At 38.0% G+C, this 20,025-nt stretch overlaps 1 protein-coding gene across 1 annotated transcript; it reads right to left on the bottom strand.

The window, feature by feature from the left end:
- Nucleotides 1-1,768: 1,768 nt before the first annotated feature.
- Nucleotides 1,769-13,367, bottom strand: fbxo32 (F-box protein 32). The gene is made up of 9 exons (XM_061916260.1): nucleotides 13,140-13,367; nucleotides 12,711-12,832; nucleotides 8,479-8,528; nucleotides 8,279-8,371; nucleotides 6,229-6,322; nucleotides 4,991-5,175; nucleotides 4,735-4,917; nucleotides 2,724-2,867; nucleotides 1,769-2,656 (listed from the first exon to the last, which is right to left on the bottom strand). Exons 1-9 carry the CDS (start codon nucleotides 13,250-13,252, stop codon nucleotides 2,567-2,569), a joined length of 1,074 nt encoding a protein of 357 aa, XP_061772244.1. The 5' UTR covers nucleotides 13,253-13,367; the 3' UTR covers nucleotides 1,769-2,566.
- Nucleotides 13,368-20,025: the final 6,658 nt, after the last annotated feature.

Below are 20,025 nucleotides of genomic sequence, written 5' to 3'. Positions count from 1 at the left end.
ACAAATTGTGAGTTCAAATATTATATTTTTTCACTTTTAATATATTTTTTGCTATTTTAATTTTGACAGTACCACATGAGGTATGTTTTAATTGCTGCCCTGTTTCAATTGATTTTTAAATCCATCCATCCATTTCTACCGCTCACTCCCTTTGGGGTCGCGGGGGCGCTGGTGCCTATCTCAGCTATTTTTAAATGTGCCAGAAAATAACCAGTTTTGTACACTGTTGATGTGTTTCAATACGAGGTAAGGCGTAAATGTGTTCCCGTATAGGATTTCTCCAGCAATGGTCATGTGGGAACATAAATGATGCTATTTTGAGAGGTAATCATCGAAGTCGGACATCACTGAAGGCCTAGATGAGAAACGCACGGCCCGCCACTGGAATCACACATATACAGTAAGTAATATACACATTTAACGCATTATTGTGCAATATTGTTCATTAATTTATTTTCTGTTCATTAAGCAGAAATACATTTAGCCACAGTAAAAAAGTATTAGTTTAAGTTTTCCCAATTCCAGGTTATAGTGTTATTTTAATATATCATAGAGATGCTATGTAAATGTTGTCAGCCAATATTTAGTTACTACTATTCCAGCAATGTAGATGTGTGATGTGGTATAATCCCTTAAAGGTCACACCAGACCATTTGTATTATGAAATCTGCAGCAACAAGCCAGCAAACAACAAACTGTCACAAATGACAAGATAAGGTAGTTAAATATGACCCAAACAGTCTCCTGCAGTTCACCTTTTATCCAGCAGAGAGCGATAATTGCTTTGTATTTCGTTTTTGCGCTAAAAAGGCTGACCAACATTTACTGTACGTCCGTTCACGGTGTTGCCAGACGTACAATAATATCACCGTCTGGACGATTATTTAAAAAAAATATGTCACATTTGGCAGAGGGGTTAGTGCGTCTGCCTCACAATACGAAGTTCCTGCAGTCCTGGGTTCAAATCCAGGCTCGGGATCTTTCTGTGTGGAGTTTGCATGTTCTCCCCGTGAATGCGTGGGTTCCCTTCGGGTACTCCGGCTTCCTCCCACTTCAAAAGACATGCACCTGGGGATAGGTTGATTGGCAACACTAAAATTGGCCCTAGTGTGTGAATGTGAGTGTGAATGTTGTCTATCTGTGTTGGCCCTGCGATGAGGTGGCGACTTGTCCAGGGTGTACCCTGCCTTCCGCCCGATTGTAGCTGAGATAGGCGCCAGCGCCCCCCGCGACCCCGAAAGGGAATAAGCGGTAGAAAATGGATGGATGGATGGATGGATGTCACATTTAATGCACGACTAATGTACAGTTTTGAGGTTTAAGTTGTGCCTCTTTATAGACAAGAGAGGGCGCTGTTCTGTCAGTGTTTGTAATGTTTTACTTAAGCAGACGCCCCTCAACAACATCGCATCTGTTATGTGGTTGGAATAATCATCCTGGTGCGTAAATGAGTCACTTCCAATCCGGCAACATGGAGCACAATGCAAACATACTACAGGGACGGCGTGGCGCGGTGGGATAGTGGCCGTGCGCAACCCGAGGGTCCCTGGTTCAAATCCCACCTAGTACCAACCTCGTCACGTCCGTTGTGTCCTGAGCAAGACACTTCACCCTTGCTCCTGATGGGTGCTGGTTGGCGCCTTGCATGGCAGCTCCCTCCATCAGTGTGTGAATGGGTGAATGTGGAAGTAGTGTCAAAGCGCTTTGAGTACCTTGAAGGTAGAAAAGCGCTATACAAATACAACCCATTTATCATTTATTTACTTAATCAAGTCAATATTTTATTTACACAACAGAATGCATTGCATAGCATGTACAGTACATCAGTGCTCACTGTGTGAGCAGTGCTAAAAATAAAGTCAGAAACAAACATGGAGCTACTTAACCAGAATTTGAATAAATACACAAATGCTTTTTCATGCAAAAAAATCTAAACTTTGGTATGTAATATAAAAAAAAAATGTGGTTGTGTTCATGTTCAGGATCTCGGGGATAATGGACTGGTTTCAAGTTTTGCAATAAGGCACACAAAGTATGTCAGTCAAAAACTACTGAAATAGCAGCCATGGCAGAAAATTATCTCATTAAAATATAAAGGTATGAAATCTTTATAAAAGTGAAAAAGTATATAGAAAACATGATGCAGCAACACTCAGTTTCTTACATTCAATTGTGTCTACTTCAGTTTGTCTTTCCCCAATGCGGACAACACACACCAGAACTCCACATCCTTACTAATATAAATAATAATCCAACTTCATGTGTTTATAAACACTGACCAGCTTTAAGGACAATACTTTAAAACAAAAGTACCTTGAACTAAAACCCCCAAATAAATTGACATTTGGCTTTTCCCTTTGTTGCATCTAAAAATGTATTTTTCCAACTTGCCATCTGCTCTCTGTCACTTAACAGCATCTTCCTTTCAAAAAAGTAAACAAGACACAAACCAAAATCTCAAATTGCAAGATTGTCCCACTGCCTGATCACCATTCATATCTCAAATGACAACAAAACTATACACGTGTATGTACATTATGTACACTGTAGGGACAGTTGGGTGTGATCAGAATTTAAACAGGTTGATAAAGTCTTGTGGGGAGAGCGCCATAGTGCAGCTTTCTGGGTTGTTGGCAGTGCAAGGATGATTTGTGTCCTGTGGGAGAAAACAGTTCAAACGGTTGTTATTTGTTTTTGAATTACACAAATGTGCTCATCTTTACCTTCCAGAAAAGGAGGTGACAATGTGAGCAGAAGTGCAAAGTGTCGCTGTATTGCTCTCGGTGAGGATAGCATCGACTCAGCTTGAAGTACATCTTCTTCCACTCCAGCAGACCTTTTTCTGACACAATCAGCCGCTTTCGGATCTAAAAGGGGAAGAAAGATCACATTATTTAGTTTTTGTTTCGCTCTTGACAATCACTGTAACCTACTTTAGTGAGTGGCTTACTTGCTTATCAAGTGATTGTGTGCTTGGTGTGAGGAAAAAAGGGTTGCCAGCACACGCACTCTGCTGACTCCCAGTATCAAGTTTGCTTTATCAGTGCTCGGACTTCTTCTTAATCGTGTTTTTTTTTTTGTACATTACGTACACCTGCACCATGTAATGACAGCTAAGAGTTTACTGGCTGTATGACAAAGAGTTGGCTATTTTACACACAGTGAAAAGTTTATGTGCACAGGTGTTCATAATTCAGTTTTATATTTGTGCATAATATTGTTTTTGACTCAGTTTCATTTCTATTTGTGAAATGTACTACTTTAAAATGTTATACATATTTGTTTTACATTTGCTTTTCTATACACACATTTCTCTATGAACCAAATAAAAATAAAAAATAAATCTTTCTATAATCACTTAAATGTATAAAATTTAATTGGAATTAAATATATAAAGTGTATAAAATGTGTCAATTTATTTCATATAAACTTTATTTAATTATTACGATATTTAATTGTTGGTGTAATTGTTTCATTATTTACTTAAATATTTCATGAACCCTGTGTGTCAGCGCTTTATGAATTTATTTTAGTCATCAAACTCAGCCTTCAAATTCCTTGGGCAGGTCCTAACAGCCTGTACTGTGCTAGATCTTGGGTCTGAAAGTACAAAAATAAACTTCAAAACATTCCTCTTCTTTAACTGCTACATGCTCTGAGTCAGAACTTCCTACTTCAACTTAATCCCCAGGGTCTAAAATATCCATCCGAAAAAGTACGAGTATATCCTCTTCAGCCGCCATGTTTTGAAAGGCTTCCGAAGTTCAAGGCTTCAGAGCGAAGCAATCATTGGACTAAATTTGTGATGAATATTTGATGGACCACAATGGAAACACGCCTTTTGGCTTTTTGTGCCATCCATTTGCCTTTTTAAAGCATTACAAGGATTAAATTCTTTAAGACATCAATAAACTTCTCAAATCAATCAAAGCCTTGCTCACTGACATTGATAGCTGAATTTGACAGATACTGTAAAATACTTTCATGAAGCACTCACTCAAACATATTCATGAATATGTTTGAGTGAATGGAATCGTGAATAAATTTAATCATGAACTCAAATGATTTAATAATGAAATGTATTTTTACATTACTGGTAAACAAAGTGCCATATTTGAAATATTTAAAAATGTATTTCTAATTATAAATTACCCATTTAAGTCGTTTTTTTAAGTTCTATTTATTTAATATTGTCTCATTTGACCTTCCATATTTAATTAAATGATCAAATCATTAAGTATTGAAATAATTCATTACATGATTTAATAATCAAACTGACTTAAATTAAATGAAGAAATGACATGTATCTAATTTTCAAATATATTTAATTAGTTCAGTAATTGTTCAGAGATTTATTTTTATTAATTTGGTTTTATACATATCTACTTTTGAACGGTGTTGTCGTCTACAAAATCATTACTTTTTAGACTTGTGAATTTATAAATGTATTTGCTTCATTATTCTTATTACTACAATTAAATGCAAGAGCTGCATCAAAAAAATCTGAAAGGTGCTCCCCAATGAAACATGCAACCACAATGCAAGCAGTGTGATACATGATCTAATAGTCATAAGTCTTCCCAGGTTAAAAGTGCCCTGAGTATGTCTAAAGATGTGCTAGTCTTCATAGAGTTGCCCTATGACTGACTGGCGCCCTGTCCTGTGTCTTGCTGGAATAGGCTCCAGCTCACCTGAAGAAGATACTAGGTAGAACATTTAAAGATGTTCCCGTACCTGTCTGTCTGTGAAGTGGTACTGGCAGAGTTTCCTCCAGAGCAGCCGGTCCTCAGCGAGTCCCCCCAGTCCTGGACAGACCTGACCCAGGCTGACCAGGTCCCTGCCGTCTGACAGACGCTGCATGATGTTCAGCTGCAGGCCGACAGGCAGCTCCATCAGCGTCATGCCATTTGATGTTGGCTGGAAGAGCCACAGAAAGGTCGCACTTAAGAACTTATTGAACGGGACGGACATTTCTCTCATGTTGTCTCACTCTGTTGATCTGGATGTTGTCTAGCTGCTGATGCCACTGGAGGATGTTGTCCATGCGGTGCACCCAGATGTTGATGTTCCCCACCAGCACAGACTTGCCCATGTCTTGAACCAGACTGCACAGCGAGACGTAGAGTGTCTGTAGGAGCTCCTTGATGGGACGGACGTTCTGCTGGTCGTTGAGCACTGCGGGATGAGCATTGACCATTTGAGACGACCACGACCACAAGGTGACAACAAATAGGGTTTAGCATACAAAAACAACCTCATGATAAACCTCAGTATTTGGAGTGCTTGTCTGCAGTAAAGCTTTCGTAAGAGCTCAAGAAAAAAATATCTGTTTACGCTGTGACAGTGTTTGGTTTACAGTCTAGTTCTGTTAAATGTCTGCTGTTCACATTCTCTCATCTGCCTTCCGTTGCTGCAAGCAGACTTGGACCGAAACAACACTGACTTATTTCTGCGTTTCTAACTTCAAAATCATTCATGATGAAATGTGCATTAATAACAACTTCCACTCTTCTGGCGAAATGTCGGCACGCATCTGTTTGGGTTACTCAGCCCATTTGTTCTTTTATACCTTTATGGGCCAACTTGATAAAATGTCTTGTTAAGATGAAAAGTGAGATTCAGGAGGAATAACCTAGCTTTATAACCCGCGTGAATTGCTAATTAAATACATTTCACTACTTTGATTCATTGCATGTTCTACTTTGTATCTTGAGCTAGGCGATATGGGGGAAAAAAATATAAAAATGATTAAATAACTAATTACTTTTTTACATAAGTAAATGGCTCCATGTACAGTATATTTACACACGCTCCCAATATTATTTTACAAAAGTAATTTTTCCTCACATCTTTTATTGAACGGGATGGACAGTTCTGTCATGTATTTATACAGTATGTTATTATTATAAAAACCTTCTCCCGGACCTATTTGTATAGGTTTATAAAAGACCTGTACATTTGACCTATTTTAGTAACAGTGGTTACTAAACCGTTCTAAATGGTTTGACAAAAGGCTGAACAGTAGAACACCCAAAACAAAAATTAAATATAGTTGTCTCGGCAATGCTATGTATGGGGCAAGTAACACTTGAATTGCACTACTTTAAAATATGTTGTTTTTTTTGTTGTTGTTATAGTAGAATAATTGGGTTACAAATGGCAACTACTTAAGCCGTGAAGAGGAATGAGAGGCACAAGTTCAATGAGGAATGAGAACATCAGACTCACCTTTCTGCACCACTTTCTCCAGAATGTTCATGTAGTTTTTTTGGGCCACGCCGCTGAGAGAGGGGAGCTGGGACTTGGCGATAAGCTCCAGGAGCTTCAACAGAGAGAACGAAATAACATAAATTTCCTGCTTTCTAGTGAGAGACTTGCTGCTCCACGTTACTTCAAGTTTGTTCTGAAATAAAAACACACACACACACACTCCTCCTGACGAGAAGGCTCTCAAATAATTTGGCTCCAATCCATCAACATCTTTAGAGGGAAGAAGCTGCTGAGAAAACATTGGCTGACAGCCCAGGACGCCGAAAAGCTTCGCAAAACAAGATTTTAATCATTTGTCAGCTGATGTGAAGCTGGTGAATTATGAATCAAAGTGTGCTTCTGTGAGGCCATCTGGCAGACAAACTCCAGACGTCATGTTTAACCTGCAGCATCATAAAACACTAACATAAACTTTCCTAACAGCCAAACTGCTTGATAAACAAATAGCACATCTAAAGTCCTTTTCCCATTCCTACAAGCTAATCCCGTCCCCTTCGTCTTTTAGCAGCTCGTCAAGTGCTCCGCGCTTTGTAGAGCAGCCGGGCAGAACAATGTGGCTTCCCGGATCTACTTTTAGCCCCCGCGGCTCACGAAACTGCACTTCATAGCCTGGCGCTCACCCTCCCATTTTTCCACAAGCACAAGACGGTGTTAGAGGCCTGCTTGGCGTTACATAACGGCTGTGAAGATATACCCTGAGGTAACACGCCGATGAATGTGACCCGTAGATTATCACGTTACACAGCTGTATTGTTGTACGGATCATTCCGAAACACAATCTAGTGTCTACAAATAATAAAAATAATAATAATAATAATAGTCAAGACTATTGTATATTACAATTCTACTCTTAAAGTGCAAGATGGCAGTAGAATCCTCCAAGGTAAAGTAAGGGTAAAACACACTTAGATGGTAGCTTGTGTGGGTCACCTGACAACCAGGTCTGGTTTCATTAAGCCTGTGAGGATCGTCTCATCTCACTGCACATTGAGACCATCCCCACTGCCCTTCAGATCACATGTGCAAGACTTTTACATTCATTTTTCATTTTCAAAAAAGTTAAAAAAAAAAAAAAGATAATAAAAATGTCACTTTTAGCTATTAGCATTGACTGTTATGACTCGTACTCACAAACAGACCAGGTCAATATCAAGAAGTGGGCAGACTAGCCAAAAATTGAACTCAAGTAAGAGTACTGTTACTTTAGAGTAACATGACTCAAGTAAACATAAAAAGTATTCACCCAAACAATTACTTGAACAAACAACTCAAGTACTGAGTAACTTCTGATTCATTTAGGAGCTATTTATTTTAATGGTACTCAGACTACTACCATAGTTAATGTGTGTGTGACAGAGAGCCACGACGACAGCATGTACTACAAAATATGCACATTTAGCAGTCACATCTGTCGTTAGAATTGAGCTAATATTAGCATTTGCGAAAGTGGAATTATTGTCGGCATGTCTACTGACACAAATAACAGCGCGTGATATAATTATTTTTCCTAGTTCGTAAGTAAACATTGAGGAGTTGTGCTGCTTCGTGTCACTTTTTACAGTGTGTGGTGAAATGGAGTCAAATGTTATTAGTGCTTATGTTGCATTGCTGAAATAGTCATATGACAGTGCCCCTTGTAAGAAGTCTCTCTAACAAGCTAATAAGTACATATGTCTTTGGTAGCAATATTCAATAGATTATAAATATAATGCTAATATAAATGACTAAACTGATCGGAATGAAAGTCAATGTAACAGAATAAAATAATTGTTTATTTTTCACAAAAATAAGTAAAACGTATGTTGCATTAAAACTATGTTGCCAAATAAAATGTATCCAAAAAGTTACTTTAGTAAATGTAATGCAGTATAAATATACCTATTTACTAACCACCCACCTTTGCTAATATCAGCAGCACTGTCTGCTTGGCATTGATAACAACCTACACAGTACACACCCTCAACACTTTAAACCCCCCCCAAAACAAAAACAAAGAAGGAGGACTCACTCTGACAACATAATTGAACCTCCTGGTGTCCTTGATGGCGCTGCAGAAATCCAAGCGGTTGAAGGCCTCTCCCAGAGTACAATATCCGTGGCGCTGGGAGAATTTAATTAAACAGGCTGTTACAGGCGTATTGAGTTGTCACGGCGCATTTACATTAGCAATGAGGAAATGTTATCGTAGCTATAAGGTTATGCTTTTACCTCCTTGGTGCTTCCTTTATGAACATAAATCCACTTTTCCCTGTGGAAATCTGTGAGAAAGCACAATATTTGTATTAGTGGCTCCAAATAGAGTTCATGGCATGGAAGGGAAATTAATCAAACATAATTTTGTTGTGTTTGCCTGCAAACATGTGCCAATCTATGGCCGTCCGTACACTGATAATAAAAGTTACATTAGGGTGTCCAAACTTTTTCGACTACGGTCCAAACACAGAAAAAAAACATCCCCGAATGAAACAAATCCAACCTAGAAAAGCTGAAAATGATAAATCAGTCTCTCCATGATTTCGCAGACTTTGTGATTTTTTCAGCTTAAAATGTGTAAAACATAGCAGCTTTTTCAAAAATACGTTGCAAAGTTTTGATGCTTTTTTTTCCAATAACATTAAATCAAGGAATGATTTTATTCAAATGTTAACAAATATTTAAGTGTTCCTTGTAACCTTAACTTTAAAAAGCACTAGATTTAAACAAAACAATTGAAAACAAACACTATTGATGTTTTATTCCTTTGTTTACCCCAGACACACTCAAAAGTAGACACTAGATGGCAGTAAGGTACTCAGAGCGTATTGTCAAGTGACTGTTATGATTCGTTGTAACTAATAGTAATAATTAAACTGATATAAAGAAACATCACAAGGATTCCTTTTTGTCTGCCCTGTCTTCCACAAGTTGCAGACAATCTTTGTTTATGTTTTACGTGTAAAAAGTGTTTGTCCATTTTAAACGTTAATTTATGTTCCAACACATTTAGACCCGCACATTAGGCGCATTTGTGAACTGTTGTGTGATATATAGCATTAATCTTTGTTGGTAAATGAGGGACTAAGAGATTTTCATCACACTTTAACATCTCTAACATGTAAATGCTGCCTCTTTGCTAGGTCAGCATTACAAATGAAAATCTGTTCTTCCATCCATCCATCCATTTTCTACCGCTTATTCCGTCTGGGGTCGCGGGTTCTAAATGTATAAAAATACATGTAAACGAGGACGCAAATGTGTATATACGACATTAGCCAGAAGGCTTCGAACCATAGAACAGAACAGGAAGTAGGTCTGAGCAATGCGGAAGAACGACAAATGTGCTCTTTGAGCAATGAAGAGTTGATATATTGTCAGACAAACGTATGTATTGAACAGACAGTGACATGCTTGCTTGAGTGCCGCTATGACACAAATTGGCAATTAGTGAAAATAATGCAGATTGGCCAAAAAGGAGGTCAACTCGTGCCTAAAGCTGTGCTGCTCTTTATCTCTCATCATACATTATACATTAGCAATTTTAACAGTTTTATGTTATGTGTAATCACTCACTATTTGTGTGCTGTTTCTTTTTTATAGTCCGCTGTTATGTGTACTTTTTTTATTTGAAAACGCATGGAAGAGTCGGGCATTGGACAAGTTGCAAGGTACTGCATAATTTGCAGACATTGGTTGAATTTGCATGTATAAGACTAGAGATGGGAAGCTCTGTTTAGGTCACAGGTGTCAAACTGAAGGCCCGTGGGCCAGTTCTGTCCCGCTACATCATTTTATGTGGCCCATGAAAGCCTGGAAAAAATGGGTTTCTATAAAATACTTTTTTTTTTTTTTTTTTTAAACTAGTTTGACACCCCTGGTTTAGGTCCATCACTGAAGTGAATCGGTTACTGCATTTACTCCACTCACTTGTCACAACATGCCCCCACACAAGTCCCCACACTATAAGTTAAGTGGGTATGAGATTCACAAAAAAAAAAACTTGCAAGCTTGGCAAGTGAATGTTTGTTTTGTCCAGCCCGAGGCAGCAGCTCAGCAAGAAGGACATTTTTGTATTTGAAGCAAGAATCCGATCACTTTTTCCCCAGGCCTTACAGTTTTTTCCAATGGCTTACACATTAAATTTTAAATTTTCACACAGTTAAAGTCCACACACAGTAAACAAAACCAGTCTGCAGATTTGCCTAATATAGGCATAGACTCTGCTTCACAGTTTTTGCGAAATATTACACACAATGCTTTACACACCCCTTCCCATCTTGCACACATAACGATTGTGATACACACATTTTCACACTTTACACACACGCACAAGGATTGTGATACACACATCTTTATCTCCAGATTTTTATTCGAACCTTTTTATTTGTCTCAGATTTAAAATTTGTACTACGTCAGTACTACTGTAATATGTTACTTTACCTTTATTTTATATCTGCAGTTTACAGCATCATAGTTGAGCAGTTCATGAAAATATTATTTTTACTTTCTCTTTAGATCCTTACGTATAGGGTTAGTAAACAATGACAATTGCTATGGATTTGCAAATATATTTTGTCAAGTTACAGTAATCATTCATCACGTATGCTAAAAAGGTCAGGGAAATGCCCCAGTGTGCAGGTAAAAAGGATCCTAACGCTAAAACCAAAAGGCGAGGGCCGCTAAGAAAAAGAATTGAAGCTTAAGGTTGCAAAGTAAACAACAACAGAATGCTGGACGACAGCAAAGACTTACAGCGTGTGGAGCAGACGGCGTCCACAAAGTACACCCGTACATGACATGACAATCAATGTCCCCACCAAGAAGGATAGCGTCCGCACAACTTAAAGGCCTACTGAAACCCGCTACTACCCACCATGCAGTCTGATAGTTTATATATCAATAATGAAATATTAACATTGCAACACATGCCAATACGGCCTTTTTAGTTTACTAAATTACAATTTTGAATTTCCCAGGAGTTCCGTTCTGGAAACGTCGTGTAATGATGACGTGTACGCAAGACGTCACAGGTTTTTAGGAAATATGAGCGCTGCGCACACACACAGCTAAATGTCGTCTGCTTTAACGGCATAATTATACAGTATTTTGGACATCTGTGTTTTTGAATCTTTTGCAATTAGTTCAATTAATATTGGAGAAGTCACAGTAGAAAGATGGAGTTGGGAAGCTTTTGCCGTTAGCCACACAAACACACGGTGATTCCTTGTTTAAAATTCCTGGAGGTAAAACTTAACTATGGATCAGAGCGCGGTCAAGCGGACATGAATCAAGACGGAATGTCAACCAGCAGGTTTCGGCGAGAAAATTGTGGTTAAAAAGTCGCTTCTTACCGGTGAAAAGCTGAGCTTGTTTCGTCCATAGCTGCCGTCGACTCCCCTGAGACAGTGCGCGTCAAGACACCCGTGGAGACACCCTTCCGACTATCAGGTATTATTTAACTCACTAAAACACTAGCCTCACAATAGAAAGATAAGGGATTTCCCAGAAGTATCCTAGTAAATGTGTCTAAAAACATCTGAATCCGTCCCAATTCAATCGCGTTTTTTTTGTTGTTTTTTTTCTGGTCCTTCCCTATCAATATCCTCAAACACAAATCTTTCATCCTCGCTCAAATTAAAAGGGGAAATTGTCGTTTTCTCGGTCCGAATAGCACTTTTTGTTGGAGGCTCCCATTAAAAACAATGTGAATATGTGAGGAGCCCAAAACATGTGACGTCATCGTCTGCGACTTCCGGTAGAGGCAGGGCTTTTGTCTTAGCACCGAAAGTTGCGAACTTTATCATGGATGTTCTCCACTAAATCCTTTCAGCAAAAATATGGCAATATCACGAAATGATCAAGTACGACACATAGAATGCACCCGCTATCCCCGTTTAAATGAGAAAATCTCATTTCAGTAGGCCTTTAAATAGTCTTGGTTGCGAAAACAAAGCAGGTGCGGGGAATAGCGTTCAAGGAAGACATCAAACTAGTACAGGAAAATACCAACAAAACAGGAAAAAACACAAAAATAGGAGCGCAAGACCAGGACTACACGAAATCACAAAAAAAAACTCCAAATAAGTCAAGGCATGATGTGACAGGTGGTGACAGTACACCTACTTTCAGACAAGAGGTATAGTGACCCATGCTTGATTATGGTTTAAAGTCATATCCAACAATTGCGAGAATGACTTTTTATTGTCAATATCGGCTGCTGACTTTCATTTTTGTTATGGTTTTCTGCTGGTGGTGTGCATCGGGATTTTTTCAATGAAAAAAATGTGCCTCGGCTTAGAAAAGGTTGAAAAACTCCGCTCTAACCACTAGGCCACTGAGTAGGTATTGTATTGATGTATTGAAATGCTGCAATAATAGCTGCACAATCATATGGCACGTTAACTGGTTTCCTTTCTTCACCTAAGGGAGATGACGGTCCGGAAGGACTCGTTCACGTGACTCACATGGAACTTTAGTGTTGTTGTTCATCAGGTCTTTCTTCCTCTTCTTGGCAGCCATGTCGTAGCTGAAAGTCAGCAGCAAGTTTTCCTTGTTGAAGTTGCTCTCCTGCTCTGCCTTGCAGAAGCTAAAGCACACACACACATTCCATTTAACACAATTGTATCAAGTTACTCCTTTAGCACACGTTGTTCGTAACACGAACGTATGAAAGACGACAAAACATCTGGATCACATTCCGATTAATCGCGTACAGCACAAACCCTTCAATTGCAATTCCAGTGACTCAGCAGATTTATAATCCTTTTTACTGGTGTGCGTATTAATAGTTTCAAGAGTAGCAACAAAATGACATATATATTATACATTAATGTCCACATTATTCTCCTATTCCAACTAAAAAACGTCATTTTCCGTTCTCGCTGTTGACAAACCTCTCCACGGTGACATTGTTGTTCGTTTCGTCCACCGCCGTCTTCTTCCATCCCTCCTCGGTTTTAACCCAACTTTGACCCGGCGATCTCCAATCTTGTCCCAAAAAGGGCATCTTGTGCTTGACGAGGGTGGAGTAAAATTAAAAAAAATAATAAGTCGAAAGTTACAGGAAGCGTTGCTATGCGTGTCTCCTTGAAGACTCTTCTGTTGTTGTCGCTGCGCGGCTTCTTATAGGCTCCCGGAGCTCAATAGCCCCGCCCACATCGGAAACTCCCCCCCCCCCCCTACAGCACGTGGCTTTGTTTATCAACTGCAATGTTGCAAAACTGTCTCCGAGGATAGAAGAAACACACACACACACACACACACACACACACACGTCCACGCGAAAATGTTGGTCCGTGACACTCCGAGAAGAATATTTTCATTCTAGCTTCACTTAAGGGAGAACAAATACATAACCAAAAGTGGCCAGAAACTAGCTGTCATCAAATATGCTCGAATAAAAAACAACATTATATTTCCTACTTAAAGGCCTACTGAAATGAGATTTTCTTATTCAAACGGGGATAGCAGGTCCATTCTATGTGTCATACTTGATCATTTCGTGTTATTACCATATTTTTGCTGAAAGGATTTAGTAGAGAACATCCACGATAAAGTTCGCAACTGTCGGTGTTAAGAGAAGAGCCCTGCCTCTACCGGAAGTCGCAGACGATGACGTCACATGGCTTCTTACATATTCACATTGTTTTTAATGGTAGCCTCCAACAAAAAGTGCTATTCGGACCGAGAAAACGACAATTTCCCCATTATTTGAGCGAGGATGAAAGATTTGTAATAGCGACAGACTAGAAAAAAAAAACTAGTTAAAAAACAAACAAACTCGATTGCATTGGGAGGGATTCCGATGTTTTTAAACACATTTACTATGATAATTCTGGGAAATCCATTATCTTTCTATTGTGTTGCTAGTGTTTTAGTGAGTTAAATAGTACCTGATAGTCGGAAGGGTGTCTCCACGGGTGTCTTGAAGCGCACTGTCTCAGGGAAGTCGATGGCAGCTTAATGGACGGCCCAAGCTCAGCTTTTCTCTGGTAAGGAGCGACTTTTTAACCACAATTTTCTCACCCAAACCTGCTGGTTGACATACAGGACATATACAGTCCTGTATATTCCATGTTCTCTTGACCGCGCTCTGATCCATAGAAAATTTTCACCTCCGGGAATTTTAAACACGGAATCACCGTGTGTTTGTGTGGCTAGAGGCTAAAGCTTCCCAACGCCATCTTTGTACTGTGACTTCTCCAACATTAATTTAACAAATTGCAAAAGATTCAGCAACACAGATCTCCAAAATACTGTATAACTATGCCGTTAAAGCAGACAACATTTAGCTGTGTGTGTGCGCAGCGCTCATACTTCCTAAAAACATGTGACGTCTTGTGTACACGTCATCATTACACGACAATTTCAAGACGAAACTCCCGGGAAATTTAAAATTGTAAAACTAAAAAAGCCGTATTGGCATGTGTTGCAATGTTAATATTTAATCATTGCTATACAAACTATCAGACTGCGTGGTGGGTAGGAGTGGGGTTCAGTAGGCCTTTAATACTTAACATACAGGACTGTCTCAGAAAATTAGAATAATGTGATAAAGTCCTTTATTTTCTGTAATGCAACTAAAAACATGAAAATGTCATACATTCTGGATTCATTACACATCAACTGAAATATTGCAAGCCTTTTATTATTTTAATATTGCTGATTATGGCATACACCTTAAGAAAACTAAAAAATCCTATCTCAAAAAATTAGAATATTTCCTCAGACCAAGTTAAACAAAAAGATTTATAACAGCAAAACAAAATCAAATATTTGAAAATGTCAATTAATGCACTCAGTACCTGGTTGGGAATCCTTTTGCACGGATTACTGCATCAATGCGGCGTGGCATGGAGGCAATCGGCCAATGGCATTGCTGAAGTGTTATGGATGCCCAGGATGCTTCAAAAGCGGCCTTTGGCTCATTTGCATTATTGGGCCTGGTGTCTTTCAGCTTCTTCTTCACAATAACCCACAAATTCTCTATGAGGTTCAGGTCAGGGGAGTTGGCAGGCCAATGGAAGACAGTAATGCCATGGTTAGTACACCAGTTACTGGTGGTTTTGGCACTGTGGACAGGTGCCAGATCATGCTGAAAAATGAAATCATCATCTCCATAGAGTTTTTCAACAGATACAGCTTCAAAAGCCGTATTCCCATGGTCAAGCCACTCCTGAACTCTAGACAACGGAAGTTCTCTCAGTCAGCAATGGTTTGGGGAGCCATGTCAGCTGCTGGTTTTGGTCCACTGTCAAAGCAGCTGTGTACATGATTCGATCTGTTGTAAAGCTCTATGGAGATGTTGATTTATTTTCCAGCATGATCTGGTGTACTGACCATGGCATTACTGTCCTCGATTGGCCTGCCAACTCTCCTGATCCAAACCCCATAGAGAATTTGTGGGGTATTGTGAAGAAGAAGCTGAAAGACACCAGACCCAATAATGCAAATGGGCTGAAGGCCGCTATTGAAGCATCCCGGGCACCCATAACACTTCAGCAATGCCACAGGCCGATTGCCTCCATGCCACGCCATATTGATGCAGTAATCCCAGCAAAAGGATTCCCAACCAAGTACTGAGTGCATTAATTGACATTTTCAAATGTTTGATTTTGTTTCGCTGTTATAAATCTTTTTTTTTACTTGGTCTGAGGAAATATTCAAATTTTTTTAGATAGAATTTTTTAGTTTTCTTAAGGTGTATGCCATAATAGGCAATATTAAAATACTAAAAGGCTTGCAATATTTCAGTTGATGTGTAATGAATCCAGAATGTGTGACATTTTCATGTTTTTAGTTGCATTACAGAAAATGAAGGACTTTATCACAATATTAGAATTTTCTGAGACAGTCCTGTATATTGCATAAAATCACGTAATTTTTGTTCATAAATACCTGCATCCACCGAATGTGACCCATGATATAATTATCGTAAATTTACCACACGTGTTTTGAGTGATTGCCGGATCATCCCAATATCATATCGATATCAATTCAAAGATCCATCCATCCATTTCCAACCGCTTATTCCTTTTGGGGTCGCGGGGGGCGCTGGTGCCTATCTCAGTAGCAATCGGGCGTTTGGCGGGGTACACCCTGGACAAGTCGCCACCTCATCGCAGGGCCAACAGATAGACAGACAACATTCACACTCACATTCACACACTAGGGCCAATTTAGTGTTGTCAATCAACCTATCCCCAGGTGCATGTCTTTGGAAGTGGGAGGAAGCCGGAGTACCCAGAGGGAACCCACGCATTCACAGGGAGGACATGTAAACTTCACACAGAAAGATCCCGAGCCCGGGATTGAACCCTGACTACTCAGGACCTTTGTATTGTGAAGCAGACGCACTAACCCCTCTGCCACTGTGAAGCCCCAATTCAAAGATATCTCTTTTTTTTTTCTTGTTATCAAAACTTTACATACACTTGTAAAGAACATAATGTCATGGCTGTCTTGAGTTTCCAATATTTTCCGCAACTCTTATTTTGTTGTGATAGAGTGATTGGAGCACATACTTGTTTGTCACAAAACATTCGTAAACGTTTGGTGATTTTATGAATTTATTATGGGTCTACTGAAAATGTGACCAAATATGCTGGGTCAAAAGTATACATACAGCAATGTATTGTGACCAAACAGCTAAATTTTTGTTTAATCTGACACCACGTGGACAAAGATAAGACCCTCTGGAGGAATGTTCTGTGGTTAAATTAAACAAAATATGAGCTGTTCGGCCACAATACCCAGCAATATGTTTAGAGGAGAAAAGGTGAGGCGTTTAAACCCAGGAACACCAAACCTACCGTCAATCATGCTGGTGGTAGTATTATGCTCTGGGCTTGTATTGCTGCCAATTAAGTCCTGACTTAAACGTGTGGACAATACTGAAGAAAGAAATCCATGTCAGAAAACCGACACATTTAGCTGAATTGCACCAATTTTGTCAAAAGGATTGGTCAAAAGGAGTGGTCAAAAATTCAACCACAATTTTGCCAGAAGCTTGTAGATGGCTACCTACCAAAAGCACCTTATTGCAGTGAAACTTGCTAAGGGACATTTGACCAAATATTAACATTGCTGTTTGTATACTTTTGACCCAGCAGATTTGATCACACTTTCAGTAGACCCATAATAAATTCATAAAAGAACCAAACTTCATGAACATTTTTTGTGACAAACAAGCATGTGCTCCACTCACTCTATCACAAAAAAGTAAGAGTTGTAGAAATTGTTAGAAACTCGTTATGTTCTTTACAAGTGGAAGTAAACTTTTGACCACAACTGTATGTATATTAGTGCTGTCAAATGATTACTCTTTTAAAATCATATTAATACATGTTTGAATTTGGATTGATCATGATTAATTAAAGGTGAACACTCACTTGTATAAATACAATTAATTTAGAAAAAGACACCAAGATTCAGTTCGGTTCAGTTTCAGTTTATTTTGAACATGCATACGATACAATGTGATGCATCACACATTTCCAGCTGTTTCATTACAGCACGTCCGAAAAGGGGTAGGAAGAAGCAGAGCTTATTTAATCCTACCCCTTTTCATACCAGAGCAATTTTATACAATTTCCGTGTTTTCTGTAACAAAACAGTGAACAAATAAATAATATACCATAGTAAGCAAACAAATATTTAATACATAAATAATCTTTGTCTCAATTTAAAAAAAAAAAAGGAAAAAAGGTTTGAAGATTTGGACAGAAATGCAATTTTACTGTCAGAATGTCATACAGAAACATCTTTTAAATGTTTTACTTAACTGTTTATCATTTTTTTGCAAAAAAAATGGTAACAGTTTTATCTAAAGTCCAGTTCGAGTGTATTTGAGTGGGGAAATTTGCCACTGAGCACACCAGTCAGAGTCATTTATATGATCCATTATTGAATAACAACCCGTTTCACTTTTCAAGTAACCATCAGTAGTTAAGGTAAATTGGTAAAGGAACATGCCCAGGCATCATAAATTAATACATGATTAATGCGATAATTTGTGATTAATTACAAGATTTTAACTTTCTTATTTTTGATAGCCCTAATTTAGATATTGTTGTTGATATTTTTTATGATTAAACACAAGATTTTAACTGTGTTATTTTTGATAGCCCTAATTTAGATATTGTTATTTACACAGGAGGGCAATGCAGGCAAAAAGCAAAAGGATTTAAACAAAAGTCTATAACAGTTTTTGCTTTTGTTTTTTAAGATTTTATTTTTTTACCTATGTTTAAACAGTTGTCTGTTACAAAAGAGAATAAATGCATTATTTTGTTTTCGTAAAAATTTTTTGATCAAGTTCATGGTTCCTAATGTGCGGAAAAATATTCAATCTAGTATATCTAAAAGCTTGTCTAACTGTAAGAAACTAAAAAGTACCTTTGTTTTCATACACGCAACTTTTGGTATGGTTGGGTTTTTGACGAAAATTTTTGCCAAAAGTTTGCACCGGTTTTTGCATACTGTTTTACTGCTATTTTTAGTTATTGTACGACGAAACATTGCTTGTAACAAGCTATTTATGGAGCTTAATTAAGGCCAAATGTTTTGTACTTGGAAAAAAAAAAATTTAAATGAGAAAAATCAAATTGTGATGTTGAATTTTGAAAAATCAGTACTTGTATTTAAAAAAAAAAAAGAAGTGCACAATTTTTTTAGGTTGAATATAATTATGATTCAAACTGAATTTTTTTTTTTAATTGTTTTTTTAAATTTTTACTTTCACTTTTTTGTTTGATGTTTGAGCTTCTGTTTTTTTCAGATTCAAATCTTATTTTTTTAAAGTTAGTTTATTTTATTTATTTTTCCAGTTTAAGATCTTTTATTTCAGATTCAGACTTTTGGCCCAAATGTAGCATAGGGGTGTGGAATCCACACCATGCCTATATTATTTTGTCATGTGTTTTATTTTGTTTATAGTACCGATCAACAAATTAAAGGTAAAAATCATAAAATGATTTCTTGATCTTCAAAAAAGTATCAAAATCTCTTTGGTATGTGCAATACTGGCTGGCTCTGTATTTACTTGGTATCAGATTGATACCAACATTTGCAGTATAGTATTTGCCAATTATATAAGTGATCATCTGGCACAATGGATTTGTATCATTTACGTGTTTTTGATACTGTATATCTCTCATTTGTTTGAATTGAGCTTCTGAACATCATGTTCCACACAAACTGCTTTGCAATTTAAATAGTTTTTGTTTTTCACAGCTAATACATTTATATTCCTATAATTTTAAGAAGAAAATGTTTAACTTTGTTCAAAGGAAGCATGGCTGAGTAGTCCCATGATTCTTAGTCACTCCTGCTAGTATAAATAGATCCAAGTTTTTTACGGTGTTGAGTTACATTGTATATTTTGTGGGAGTGTTTATCTCTAGTGGTGGGTTCATCCCATTATATTTAAATGTATTTAAACGTAGCAATAACTCATCTATGACAACCTGACAGAACATTTCAATGTTTTAATGTCTGCACAATTGAGTCAGGACTCTTTTGAAATGCGGATTTTTTTGGTTCAGTAATTCTCATGGAATGTCGCCCGCCACATTTAAATGTGGACCGCAGCATATGCATTTGGCACTCCCTAGTTACCCTCATAAACACAACATAACGCAACTGGACTGCCAGAGAATAAGAATACGGTGCAGAAGGGATCCATGTTGCCAACTTAGCGACTTTGTTGCTAAATGTAAAAAAACTAGCAGCAAATTCAGTGAACAGACTTTTGGATACGAAAGCACTAATCGCTCTTGC

This window comes from Nerophis ophidion, linkage group LG11, assembly GCF_033978795.1.
Source record: "Nerophis ophidion isolate RoL-2023_Sa linkage group LG11, RoL_Noph_v1.0, whole genome shotgun sequence".
NCBI classification, from domain to species: domain Eukaryota; kingdom Metazoa; phylum Chordata; class Actinopteri; order Syngnathiformes; family Syngnathidae; genus Nerophis; species Nerophis ophidion.
The sequence above is the reverse complement of the archived record's forward strand: the minus strand, read 5'-3'. Positions and strand labels throughout refer to the sequence as shown.